At 34.8% G+C, this 14,693-nt stretch overlaps 1 protein-coding gene across 14 annotated transcripts in view; it reads left to right on the top strand.

Annotated features, from left to right (window-relative positions):
- VPS13B (vacuolar protein sorting 13 homolog B) overlaps positions 1-14,693 on the top strand; it is a 774,030-nt gene that overhangs the window by 15,265 nt on the left and 744,072 nt on the right. For 13 of the 14 annotated variants that reach the window (XR_006272367.1, XM_043484079.1, XM_043484083.1 and 10 more), the window contains exon 3: positions 4,401-4,544. The exons of the other annotated variant lie outside the window; for it this stretch is intronic. Coding sequence is in view for 12 of the 13 variants with exons in the window: in XM_043484079.1 (XP_043340014.1) it covers positions 4,401-4,544 (144 nt within the window). In the remaining variant the exon portion in view is untranslated. The remainder of the gene's footprint in view (positions 1-4,400; positions 4,545-14,693) is intronic. 14 annotated transcript variants of the gene reach the window in all.

The following is a 14,693-nucleotide window of genomic DNA, read 5'->3' as shown; positions in this document are numbered from 1 at the left end:
GCAGCACACGCGCTCTGTAGTTGTGGTGCCTGGGCTTAGTTTCACTGCAGCACGTGGAGTCTTCTCGGACCAGGGATGAAACTCCTGTCTCCTGCATTGGCAGGCAGATTTTTAACCATTGGGCCACCAGGGAAATATGCCATTGTGGGTTTTTTTTTTTTAATAACTTTATTTATTTGTTTTATTTTTGCCTTTCCTGGGTCTTTGTTGCTCCGCAGGCTTTTCTCTAGTTGGGGCGAGTGGAGGCTACTCTCTAGTAGTAGTGCACGGCCTTCTCATTGCAGTAGCTTTTCTTGTTGCAGAGCGCAGGGTTCAGGGCACATGGGCTTCAGTAGTTGTAGCACGTGGGTGTAGTTGCTCCTTGGTCTGTGACATCTTTCTAGACCAGGAATCAAACCCGTGTCTCCTGCATTGGCAGGCGGATTCTTTACCACTGAATCACCGGGGAAGCCCTGTCATTCTGGTTTTGATTTGTATTTGTCTGAGTAATGATGGTGAGCATTTTTTCCTCTTTGTTGGCGTTTTGTATGTGTTCTTTTGGTATGTGTTCTTTTGAAAATTGCTATTCAAGTCAATATCCCATTTTTAAAATTTGATTTTTTGTTGTTGTTGAGTTGTTGTAGTTCTTTACATAGTCTGGATTTTAAACCCTTAGCAGATACATAGTTTCTGTTTCTCCCATGTGATTGTCTTTCTGTTTTGCTGAATGTTTTCTTTGCTTTCTGGAGGTGTTTAGGTTTGATATAGTCCTATTCATCTATTTTTGCTTTTGTGCCCTGTTAGATTCATTTTTAAAGTATCCCTTTTTTCCCTGTGAGGATATTTTGTAATAGCCTTTCTACAATGTGATTTATGAGAGCTATTCAATTCCTTTGTGCAGCCATATTCTGTTTTAGGGATGCACTGTTTTCCTGAGTAGTTCCAAGTAAATAAAATATTTTCAAGTTGTACAGTATATTTTAAGAATGAAAAAGAGTGAAAAGAAAATAATTTCTTTTGGCTACCTTAGGATGACCCACTTATTTTAACAGTCAGCATTTTCTTTTGCCTTTTATAAGGCATAAATGTTCCCATTTATTTATCACAGCAACTCTGAGATGAGGAAATGGAGATGATCTTGCTTATAGTGAGTTGATTAATAAGTGAACTTCAGTTGGATTACCAGCATGGGCCATGTGTTTCAAAATTCCATGTTTTAATATGGAATATTGTCCCTTGTGAATAGCATTCAGTTAATCATTCAGATAGGATTAGTAGTATTCTGGTGATAACAAGGTCTTGAGTTTGGTTTAGGTGTCTTTTAACTTCTAAGAAAATCCAGTTTTTCCCATAGATTGCAAGTTTTGGTAGCCATTTCACAAATGTATCGTTATACCGCTCAGGGGTAGAGATGGAAATGTCATTGAAACATTATCCAAATGAATGTATAACCAATGGAAATGTACTCATTGCTCGTAAAGGAAGTTAGATGTAGTGTAGTTTTGTTAAGAGCAAGGGTTCTAGCATAATAGTTTCCAGTTTTGAGTCATGGCTCTCTAAGATGAGTTATTTTTGAAAGTTATTTGACCTTTCTGTGCCTCAGATTTTGGAAATGTCATTGAAACATTATCCAAATGAATGTATAACCAATGGAAGTGTACTCGTTGCTCGTAAAGGAAGTTAGATGCAGTGTAGTTTTGTTAAGAGCAAGGGCTCTGGCATAATTTCCAGTTTTGAATCATGTCTCTCTAAGATGAGTTATTTTTGAAAGTTATTTGACCTTTCTGTGCCTCAGATTTTTTTTTAAGGCATAGAAAGATCAAATAACTTCCAAAAATAACTCATTTAAATCTATAAAGTGGGTGTAATAGTATTTACTTTTTGGGGTTCTTACAAAGATTAAATATTGCATGCGAGTAAAGTACTTAAAACAGTGCCTGGTACACAGTAAGTGCTCATTAACATGGTATTCATTTTAGACATTCATCAAAATATAATCTCTCCGATTGATCAATGCTTGAAGAAATTACCACATCTTTAAAACTAATGCAATATTGAGAACTGTTAAAAAAAATTGTGACGTTAGATTAGTAGAAATATCAATAGATTTTTAGTATTCTGCTCTTCAATAAGCTTGTTGAAGACATAAAAGAGGCTTATACATTTGTAGTAATAAATAGGTGGTGTCTTTATATTGATGGCCTTTGAGGAAGACAGTGTCCTAAGCACTTTATGTAAATTTATTGATTTAATCCCTAAACACACTGCTATTATCCAGTTTTACAGATAAAGAAGCTGAGATGCAGAGATGTAGTATAAGTTGCCTCTTGTCATTGTGCTAGTAAGTAGCAGGGGTAGGATTAAATCCACTTGTGCTGGCTCCAGATTTATTGGTCTTAACCATTTTGCTGTACTGTCTGTATATGTATGTTTAGCTACATTGCTGTTGTGTTGCTAAACCAAGGTGGACACTTCTTGGATGAAGGAACAGCTTATTATTTATTTTAACTTCCACAAATAGAGTTACAGTGATGTGACTGAAATACAGTCTAAATGCAATTTATTATTACTTTTTTTTGTTGGTTTATAACATTTTATCTGAAGGTGAAACGATTTAGTTTAAAGTGGTTGTGGTAACCTTTGTGTTTTCATTTCTAACCTTTTAAATAATGAAACAGTTATAAAACATTTAAAATTTATGATCATATAGTTTCTAGGTATCTTTAGGTAAAGTTCAATACTTCTTTTTTCAAAGTTAATCAGTGTTTATTTTGTCAGGTCATTCTCCTGTCTTTAATTCTGTTTCCCTCTTTCATCTTGCCTTAAAATCCTGTTCTGTTACCATTTCCATTTAGCAAAATAAGAAACAGAGGCCTTGACAGGTTAAGTGCCTTATTAAATGTAACTTGCACAATAAGTTTTTGTGGCTCGTCAGTAACTATATAATTTAGCAAGTTATTTGATGCTGCTTTTTTTTTTTCCATTAATTTTCTTTTTTTTTTTTCCATTTATTTTTATTAGTTGGAGGCTAATTACTTGACAATATTGTAGTGGTTTTTGCCATACATTGACATGAATCAGCCATGGATTTACATGTATTCCCCATCTCGATCCCCCCTCCCACCTCCCTCTCCACCTGACTCCTCTGGGTATTCCCAGTGCACCAGGCCCGAGCACTTGTCTCATGCATCCAACCTGGGCTGGTGATCTGTTTCACCCTAGATAATATACATGTTTCGATGCTGTTCTCTCGAAACATCCACCCTCGCCTTCTCCCACAGAGTTCCAAAAGTCTGTTCTGTACATCTGTGTCTCTTTTTCTGTTTTGCATATAGGGTTATCGTTACCATCTTTCTAAATTCCATATATATGTGTTAGTATACTGTATTGGTCTTTATCTTTCTGGCTTACTTCACTCTGTATAATGGGCTCCAGTTTCATCCATCTCATTAGAACTGATTCAAATGAATTCTTTTTAATGGCTGAGTAATATTCCATGGTGTATATGTACCACAGCTTCCTTATCCATTCATCTGCTGATGGGCATCTAGGTTGCTTCCATATCCTGGCTATTATAAACAGTGCTGCGATGAACATTGGGGTGCATGCGTCTCTTTCAGATCTGATTTCCTTGGTGTGTATGCCCAGAAGTGGGATTGCTGGGTCATATGGCAGTTCTATTTCCAGTTTTTTTTAAAGAAATCTCCACACTGTTCTCCATAGCGGCTGTACTAGTTTGCATTCCCACCAACAGTGTAGGAGGGTTCCCTTTTCTCCACACCCTCTCCAGCATTTATTGTTTGTAGACTTTTGGATAGCAGCCATCCTGACTGGTGTGTAGTGGTACCTTGTTGTGGTTTTGATTTGCATTTCTCTGATAATGAGTGATGTTGAGCTTGATGCTGCTTTTTGATGAACAGTAATTCCCCTAATTTTTTTTTTTGTTATATGATGAAATTTATTGCTTTTTATATTTTTTTAAATTGGAGGATAATTGCTTTATAATGTTGTATTGGTTTCTGCTGTACAACAGTGTAACCCACTCTTAAGTATATACCTATATCCTCTCTGTCTGGAGTTTCCCTGCCACCCCACTGCATCTTCCCCCACCCCACCCCTCTAGGTCATCACAGAGCGCCGAGCCTAGTTCCAGGCTCTGTACAGTTGCTCCCCACCCCACCCCTCTAGGTCATCACAGAGCGCCGAGCCTAGTTCCGGGTGCTGTAGAGTTGCTCCCCACTCGCTAGCTGTTTTACAGATGGTAGTATATGTATGTCACTGCTACTCTCTCAGTTCATCCCACCCTCCGTAGAATATTTTTGTGTTGGAAATTTTGTTTCTGTTTTCAGAAAGTATTTTGGATATTAGAAAAAAGAATATTAAGCTCTTACTAAATTTTATTTAATGTTTTGTGTTTTAAGGAATTGAAATTACCATTCACTTTTTTAAGTGGACATATTCATGAACTGAGGATCCATGTACCATGGACAAAACTGGGTTCAGAACCAGTGGTAATTACCATCAATACAATGGAATGCATTTTGAAACTTAAAGATGGAATACAGGTAAGAAATTATTGAACCTAGTTGTTTATGTTAACCAATTAAAATACTTTATTTTTGGGGGCTGTTCTGGGTCTTCATTGGTGTGAGTCAGCTTTCTCTAGTTGTGGCGAGCCGGGGCTACTCTCTAGTTGTGGTGAACAGGCTTCTCATCGTGGTGGGCTTCTCTTGTTGTGGAGCCCAGGCTCTAGGGTATGTGACCTCTAGTAGTTGCAGCTCCTGGGCTCTAGAGCTCAGGCTCAGTATTTGTGGTATGTGAGCTTAGTTGCTTAGCTGCCTGTGGGATCTTATTGGATCAGAGGTCGAAACTGTGTCTCCTGCGTTGGCAGGCAGATTCTTTACCACTGAGCCATCAGAGAAGCCCCGACCAATTTAATGTTCATTAGTAATTGTTATTTCTTTAACTTTTGGAATATGCCAGGTTTTACATAAGCAAATCTTAGCTTATACACTTAACTTTTTTGTTTTTTTGCTTCACTGGGTCTTTGTTGCAGGCTCAGTAGTTGTTCCACGTGGGCTTAGTTGTCCTGTGGCATGTGGGTCTTAGTTCCCCTATCAGGGATTGAACATACGTCCCCTGTACTGGAAGGCAGACTCAGTCACCAGGGAAGTTCCACATTTAATTTCTTTTTTTAACATACCTATGAAAGTAACATAATTAATTGCAAAAGGGTTTTCTTAAATTTGGATAAAACATCCTAGCAGTTATTTTCATATTAATCTTACTTAATCTAGTCATAGCTTTAGTAGGGATTATGCTTATTGCTTATTACCTATAAGAAATGGGGCCTGATTGTGTTCAATTTTTAGGTGAAGGTTTTTGAAGTTTCAGAGGATCTGTATGATTTTTATTTCCTTACATGACATTTCTAAATGAGATGACAAGTTCTGAAGTTATATTTTGAGAAGATGAAGAAAATATATTGAATTTACCTTCATACCAAATTTCACTATATCTTTGAAATTTTGTCATTAGAAACTGATGTTTTGGACTTACTTCTTCTCTGACCCATGTTACATTTCATTTCAGTGTTTTTTTTTTTTGTTGTTGTTAAGATATAATACTGATTTTAAGGAGTTTGTATGAAAAATTTTCTAACTTAGGAAGCAAACAGGTCTGGACAGCAGCATGTTGTGATGGATTTTTCCACTTTTATTCTGCATAAAAGTAGTGTCTTAGTCTTTCATTTTTATTACTTACTCCTTAGCCCATATTTAATTTTCAGTTTTAAGCCTTTCTAGAAGCAAGTGAATTGATGAGTATTGTTGAATTTTAATCTCTGTGAAATGACTTAAGGCTATTTATAAATTGGTAAGATCATTTCCTACTTGAAGTAGATAACTTTGAGTGTCATATGAACTCACTGGGCTCAAACTTTTTTTCTTTCTGTGAAATCTCTAATTCTGAACCTTTATTTTCCAGTTTAACTTAACTAATGTAATTCTTGAAAATGAGTGTATCAGTGTTGTACTCTCATTAAAATTTATTTTGTGAACTTTAAATATATGAGATTGATTTGGGAATCTGTAGATAGTTATGGGCAACAAAGTTTTATTTTACATTTTATATTTAGTAATACTTAAATGGTTCTTAATCATCATGTTCTTGAAATTTAATTTTTTTAAGAAGTCTGGACTTGGTTATACCACCCCTGCAGTGTTCCAGTGGAAAAAAAATCCAGACACTTAAGTATTTTTTCAATGGGAAGGTGGAACTTTCAAGGCCAGATGTCCCATAAGAAACACATTTTAAAAGAGGCAAATTACAACTAATTATAGAGGTTTCAGTAAAAGATTTGTAACACATGACTTAGTGTAACCTAGAACTAATATTTGATATTGGACCATGCATATGGCTACTGCATGAATGATCAGATTTCCTGCTTGTGTGGTATTTGATACTTGAATTTTGTGGTGTGTACAGCAAAAGGTCAGGTGTCATGAGTGTAAACCACTCTCAAAACAAGTATTTTTTACAGATGTTTAAAATTTTGAGCTTGAAAGGAGTTTTGAAAATTGCAGTTGACATTTGAACAAATTATTCAGCAGTGTACACCCCTGGAGAGTTGTGCTTCAGTTTATGCTGGTAATTAGAATTATTATTATTATTATTTTTTTACTGTGCCTTGAAGTATGCAGGATCTTAGTTTCCCAACCAGGGATCGAACTCCAGCCATCTGCAGTGGAAACACAAAGAGTCTTAACCACTGGACCACCAGGGAAGTCCCTGGTGTTAATTTTTTAGTGAAATTATTATAGAGGGAACATTTTAAAATAGTTTATTTTCCTATTTTAAGCTTTGATTAGTATAATAGGAAATTAAGTTAAAAAATCATATATGTACTAGTAAAATTGAGTAATCCCATATTTGATTTATATTATTTCTAATTATTACAAATGCATAATGAAGAGACTTACTTTCTAAATAAAATTAACATGGGATAGTAGGTAAAATGAAGGGGCCTTTTAGAGTTACAGATATGAATCTGTTGAAAATACTATTAATGTATGAGAAAGTAATAAAATAAAATTTGAAAGAAATCTAAGGTTTATTTAGAAATCATTATAAAAATATTGCTAAATTTCTTGATAAAAAGGCATGTGCAATTTGTAAAGTTCAATTAAATTCTAACATTTGTTGATTTTATTTTAACCTGTCAGTGCACTGAAAAGCATTGCAAGATATATAATCTATGCAAACTACTTAGGACAAAAATTTATAATTGTGACTCCAGTGATAGTTATACTGCCTTAACATGTCTCTGTGATCATTTTTAATAATAGAGTTTTTTTTTTTTGATGCGAAGTTGACTAAGTTGTGTGTTAGGTTAAGTCATCTTGATGTTCACTCTGAATTATTTTAATATATTGATATTTCACTTAGAAAGCATTATTTGCCATTCATTCTGAGAGACAGGTCTGTGTTAGTTATACTCACCTTTAGATCCTGCAGATTTGAACTGTTCTTACTTTTCTTTTTTGGACTCAAGACACAGAATTTGATTCATGACACATCATCAGTAGTGATCCAGGTCTGATTTGTTTATTTAGCTATCTTTGTCCACTCTAGTCTAGTCTAAAAAATACTTATGGAACCAGCATACAGCTCAAGGTTGAAAACCTTAACCAGTAATTTACATTGAACTATATGCTCCTCTTCTTTTGCATATTCTTGTTTATCTTCTATGGACCTCATCTGTAAAATAGGACAAGACTTGCTACATAGTTGTTTTATTTAATTGTGTATGCTTTCTCTGTTCATTGTGTTTATAATAAAAAAAAAAACCTCCTTCAATCTAAAGCAAGAAGTCTATTTTTTTTTTTGAGTAGTCTATTTTTTTTTTTTTTGAGTAGTCTATTTTTAAAGTACTTCTTTATTCTGCTCTTTGTGCCACCTAGAAAGTAAAATATCAAAATCTTTTGACCTATTAAATGTAACCATTTGCAAGGCTGTTTATGTAAGTGATACTGGCTATTCCTAAAAGAAAAAAAAAAATCTTTTTAACCTAAATCAAAACTTTAAGATGCCATTTAAAACAAGATAAAGAACTAGGATTTTGGTTAATGTATGTGCTTTTAAATCCTGGTTAGTGCTTGGAATTACAGAGCAATCTTGCCTGTTCTCTTTACTTGAATGTTTTGATGCAGTGGAAATTGGTTATTGGCTTAGATAGTTGCTAAGAGAATAGAGGAGTATCATATTCTGTCCTTGAAGCCTGTGCACTATTAAGTAAGAGGAAGTTTTGGTAAGGCTATTAACAATATTTACATGTCTTTTTTTTTTCTTAACACTCTGATTCTCTTATCTGAAGCTAGATTAATCTGGTTGACTGCTGCTATGGTTTGAATGTCCCCTCAAAATTCATGTGTTGACATCCTAATCCCTAAAGACAGTGGTATATTAAGAGGTAGGGCCTTCGAAAATCATGAGTGGAGACCTCATGAATTCAGTTAGTGCTTTTTAGGTTTTAGAGAGATCGCTACCCCTTCTGCCATATGAGGACACAGTGATAACCAGATAAAGGGCCCTCACCAGACCATGTTGGCACTTTGACCTTAGACTTCTAGCCTATGAGAAGTATGAGAAATAAATTTCTATTGTTTTTTAGCTACCCAGTCAGTGGTGTTTTGTTACAGCAGCCCAGATGTACTGCTACCTTTTCAGAAATTAAGGAAGGACTCAGAATTGCTGACTCAGGTTGTGGAGTTTACTGTGCTGTTATTGATTCCCTCACCTGCACTGCTACAGGTTAGTGGTGGTGATGTTGATAGCAGATAGTATAGTTTAGATTCTGTCTGTAGATTCTTTCTATGAAAAATGAGACAGAGTTCCCTATAAATGATGGGTAGCATCTTTACTTCCACTGGGAAATCCCTTTATGTTGGGTGTATAAATATTTACAAATGTTATATTTTCTTGTTGGATTGACCCCTTATCACTAGGTAATGCCCTTTTTCCTAATGACTGCCTTTATTTTAAAGTCTATTTTGTCTGATAAAAGCATAACTACACCCGCTTTCTTTTTGTTTCCATTTACATGGAATAGTTTTTTCCATCCCTTCACTTTCAGTCTGTGTGTGTCCTTACATTTGAAGTGAGTTTCTTGTAGGCAGCAGATCGTTAGGTCTTGTTTTTTATCCTTTCAACACTATTTCTTGTGATTGGAGAATTTAGTCCATTTACATTTGAATGCCATTTTGTTAGTTTTTTTTTCTGGCTGTTTTGTAGTTCTTTCCTTTTTTCTTTCTCTTCATTTGTGATTTGAAGATTTCCTTTATCCGCTATAGGTTTTTGCTTTGTGGTTACCATGGGTCTTATATACAGCAGCATATGTTTATAATGGCCTGTTTTAAGTTGATAACAGCATGTGTTTGAATATGTTCTAAAGCTCTACCTTTTACCCACCCTCATGTTAATGTTTTTGATGTCACATTTTACATCTTTTTATCCTGTGTATCCCTCAACTTAATTATTGTAGTTGTAGTTTTTTTTTTTTAACTACTTTTGTCTTTTAACCTTCACACATTATAGCTTTATAGGTAGTTAATCCACCACATTTACTGTATTTGTACTGTACCATATTTGTAATGTACTATATTTACCAGTGAGATTTATACTTTCATATGTATTTTTTAATTTAATTATTTTTATTTGAACTATAACTAACTTGTAATATTAGTTTCAGATGGACAACACAGTGATCGGTATTTTTGTACGTTACAAAAAAAAAGCACAGGATGAGTCTCAACTATCTGTCACCGTACAGAGTTACAATATTACTGATTATATTTCCTATGCTATACATTATATCCCGTTGATTTATTTTATAACTAGAAATCTATATCTGTTAATCTCTCTCACCTTCATTCTTTCCCCCAAATCCCTCCCCTCTGGCAGTCATCTGATCTTTGTATTTATGCATCTGTTTCAATTTTATTATATTTGTTAATTTGTTGTGTTTTTGGATTCCACATATAAGTGAAATCATATGGTGTTTATCTTTCTCTGATTTATCTCATTTAGCATAATGCCTTCTAGGTCTATCCATGTTACATTTGGCAAGATTTCATTTTTTTTTTAAAATGGCTGAGTAATATTTCATTGTATGTGTATATGTGTGTATATATATATACTACATTTTCTATATCCATTCATTTTTTTGATGGACACTTAGGTTTCTTCCATATCTTGGCTATTGGAAATAATGTTGCAGTGAGCATAGGGGTGCATATATCATTTCAAATTAGTGTTTTGTTTTCTTTGGAAAACTATACTTCTTTGGAAGAGTGGAATTGCTGGATCATATGGTAGTTTAATTTTTTGAGGAACCTCCTTTTTGTTTTCTGTGATGGGTGTATCAGGTAACATTCACAACAACAGTCTATGAAGGTTCTCTTTTCTCCACATCCTCACTGACTCTTGTTACTTGTGTTTTTGATTATAACCATTCTGACAGGTGTGAGGTGATATCTCATTGTGGATTTGCTTATTTCATTCCCCTGATAATTAGTGATGTGGAGCATTCCTTCATGTGTCTTTTGGCAATCTATATCTTCTTTGAAAAATTTTCCAGGTCCTCTGCCTATTTTTTTTTTAAATTGGGTTGTTTGTTGTTTTTGATGTTAAGTTGTATAAGTTCTTTGTATATCTTGAGTATTAACCCTTTATTGGTTATGTTGTTTGCACATATCTTCTCCAGTTCGTTTGGCTGCCTTTTCATTTTTTTTTTTATTTTTTTTTTGCATTTATCACATGGGTAGTTTTGTGAAACTGCCACCACCATATTTGAGATACAAAAGTGTATCATCACAACAAAGCTTCTGTGTGCTACCTTCTTTTTACTGTACTATCTTTTTCTCTACCTATTGATCCCTAGCAACCACTAACCTTTCCTCATTTTGTGTAATTTTATTTCAAGAATAACAAATATAAATGGAATCATATAGTATGTAATATTCTGAGTGTAGATTTTTTCACTTAATATAAATCCCTTGAAGTTCAAAAGTAAGTTGTTGTGTATCAATGGCTTGTTCCTTTTTATTGCTGAGTAATATTTTGTATGGCTATACCACAGATTTACCATTTATCTATTGAACAGCAGTTTGGTATTTTCTAGTTTTTGTTATTAGAGATAAAGCTACTGTGAACATTTGTGTAGAAGTTTCTATGCCTACATAAGTTTTTATTTTTCTGGGATAGATACCCAAGGATGCTATTGTTGGGTCCTATAGTAATTTCATTTTTATTTTTAAAAATAATTGTTTAAACTGATTTCCAGTGTGATTATACCCGCTATTCATTCCTATGACCAGTGTTTAAGTGATCCTGTTTTTCTGTATCCTCACTAGCATTTGTTATTGTCACTGTTTTTTAGTCATTCTGATAAGTATGTAGTAATGATTTATTGTGTTTTAAATTTTTTTTTTATTTTTGGCTGCACTGGCTCTTCATTGCTACATGAGGGCTTTCTCTAGTTGTGGTTCACAGCCTTCTCATTGCAGTGGCTTCTTTTGTCACAGAGCACAGGCTTTAGGGCATGCAGGCTTCAATAGTTGTGACAAATGGGATTGGTAGTTGTGGCACATGGGCTTAGTTGCCCTGAGGCACTTGGGGGACCCAGGATTCAACTTCTGTTCCCTTCATTGACAGGCAGATTCTTAATCACTGGACAACCAGTGAAGTCCCTCATTGTGATTTTAATTGGCATTTTATATATGGATAATGATGTTGAACACCTTATCATATGCTTATTTGCCATATATATTAGTGAAATAGTTGTTCTTGTCTTATGCTTATTTTTTAATTTATTTTCTCAGTGTTTTGAGAGTTCTTTATATATTCTAGATAGAAGATTTGCCTGTGTCAGAGATGTGATTTGCAAGTAGTTTCTCTCAGTAATTTGTCTCTTCATGCTCTTAACAAGGTCTTTTGCAGAGTGAAAAGTTTGGTTTTGATTAGATCCAATTTATTAATTTTTCCTTTTATGCACTTTGGTTTCAATGTCAGATCTAAGAATTCTTTCCCTAGTCCAGTATCCTAAAGTTCTTATGTGGTTTTTCCTAGAAATTTTATAGTTTTACTTTAAAATCAGTGATCCATTTTCAGTTAATTTTAGTATAAAGTATGAAGTTTAGTTTGACATTCATCTTTTTGCCTGTGGATATTCACTGGTTTTAGTACCATGTCTGAAAAGATTGTACCTCCTCCATTGAATTGCTTTTACCATTTTGTCAAAAATCAGTTGGGTGTATTTGAGTCTGTTTCTAGGTTTCCTACACTGTCCGTATGATTAATATATGTATTCTTATGTCAGTAACATACTGTGTTGATTACTGTAGGATTAGCTTTGGTAAGAGTGAGTCCTCCTATGTTTGTTGTTGTTCAGATGCTAAGTTGTGTCTGACTCTTTGCAGCCTCATAGACTGAAGCATGCCAGGCTTCCCTGTCCTTAACTATCTCCCCGAGTTTGCCCAGATTCATGTCCATTGAGTCACTGATGCTATCTAACCTCTGCTGCCCCATTCTCCTTTTGTCTGCAATCTTTCCCAGGATCAGGGTCTTTTCCAGTGAGTTGGCTCTTTGCATCAGGTGGCCAAAGTATTGAAGGTCAGCTTTGGTGTTAGTCCTTCCAATGAATACTCAGGGTTGATTTCCTTTAGGATTGACTGGTTTGATTTTGGAGTCTTCTCCAGCACCACAATTCAAAAGCATCAGTTCTTTGGTGTTTAGCCTTCTTTATGGTCTACCTCTCCCATTGGTACATGACTACTGAAATACCATAAATTTGAGTAGGTGGACCTTTGTTGGCAGAGTGATGTCTCTGCTTTTTAATATGCTGTCTAAATTTGTCATAGCTTTCCTACCAAGCAGCAAGTGTCTTTTAATTTCGTGGCTGCAGTCACCATCCACAGTGATTTTGGAGCCCAAGAACATAAAATCTGTCACTGTTTCCACTTTTCCCCCATCTGTTTGCCATGAAGTGATGGGACTGGATGCCATGATCTTTGTTTTTGAATATTGAATTTTAAGCCAGCTTTTTCACTCTTTCACCCTCATCAAGAGGCTTTTTAGTTCCTCTTCACTTTCTGCCATTAAAGTGGTACCATCTGCATATATGAGGTTGTTGATATGTCTCCCAGCAATCTTGATTCCAGCTTGTGATTCATCTAGCCTGGCATTTCACTTGATATACTCTGCATATATTCTTTTTCAAAATTGTTTCTGTCTATTAGAAATAGTCTTTTCTTTCCAAATTTTAAAATAGGCTTGTTATAGGTTTGGCAGAAATTGCCTTAAATGTGCAGAACAGTTTGGGAAGAATTGACATCTTTATCATGTTGTCTTCTAATCCATGAGCACAGTATGTTTCTTCAATTACTTAGATTTTCTTTGATTTCTTTCATCAGCATTGTTTTTCCAGCCTGTGGATCCTGTTTATGTTTTATTAGATTTATAGCTAAATATTTTATTTTCTTTGGAGTATTTATAAATATTATTGTGGTTTTTATTTTCATTTCCAGTTATTTGTTGTTATGTTATGCAGTTGATTTTTGTGTATTGATCTTGTGTTCTTCAACTTTCCTTCCTTTGTTAATTACAGGAGGGTTTTTTGGTAGATTTCTTGTAATTGCTTTCTAGACAATCATGTCAACTATTAATACAAATAGAGTTTTGTTTGTTTCCAATCTAGATGCTCTTCCATTCATTTTTAATTTATGACTTAATATTTATACCTCTTCACTGAATCTGCCTCCATGATGCCATTATAAACATTTTGGCAGAGGTCATTAATAACATCATTGTTGCAAAATCTTTGCTTTTTGGAAACTTCACTTTTGTGACTTTTGTGATTTTCTTCCTCTCTCTCTCTACCCTTTCTCTGGCTCTTCTTGTGGCTTCATTTCTGCTATCCATCCCAGAGTTTTAATTGGAGTTTCTTAGGCTTTCATTATTTTAGTCCTTGCCTCTCCTTGGATCATTTTATTCCCTAGTAGATTTAATTATTATATGCTGTTTATTCACAAAACGCTATTTTAGGGTCCAGTCTCTTCCCCCTGACCCCCGAGCTCCAACACCAAGAGCAAAATGGACCTTCACTTATATCTTCATAGAATGTTTCAAACTGAATTTTATTTTAAACCTCCCTTCTTCCTTATATATTTCCTATTTCAGTGAAAAATTCCACTTTTTACCTTTAATCCAAACTGGAAACCCTGAAGTCATGCTGAACTTTCTACATCCCTTATATCCAATTATTTGTCCTACTCTGGACTCTACTGTTACTTTATCTCTTTTGAATATAACTATTTTAGTCCTCATTGATACTTCTCTCTGGGCATGATATTTCTAAAATGTAAACTGAACTATATAAATAACTACTGTGCTTAAAATTTCTTAATGGCTCCCCTCCTTTTGTTTTCACAGTTCTTCTCAATCTTTTCAGTCTTCCAGCTTCAGGGGTCACTTTGTTTTCTCTCATATTTCAGCTTCCCTGAGTCATTTGTAGTTCCGCTGCTGCTGCTGCTGCTAAGTTGCTTCAGTCGTGTCTGACTCTGTGCGACCCCATAGACAGCAGCCCACCAGGCTCCTCTGTCCCTGGGATTCTCCAGGCAAGAATATTGGAGTGGGTTGCCACATTCGTAATATCTTGA

The sequence above is a fragment of the Cervus canadensis genome, chromosome 12 (genome assembly GCF_019320065.1).
Source record: "Cervus canadensis isolate Bull #8, Minnesota chromosome 12, ASM1932006v1, whole genome shotgun sequence".
In the NCBI taxonomy this organism is placed as follows: Eukaryota; Metazoa; Chordata; class Mammalia; order Artiodactyla; family Cervidae; genus Cervus; species Cervus canadensis.
The sequence above is the reverse complement of the archived record's forward strand: the minus strand, read 5'-3'. Positions and strand labels throughout refer to the sequence as shown.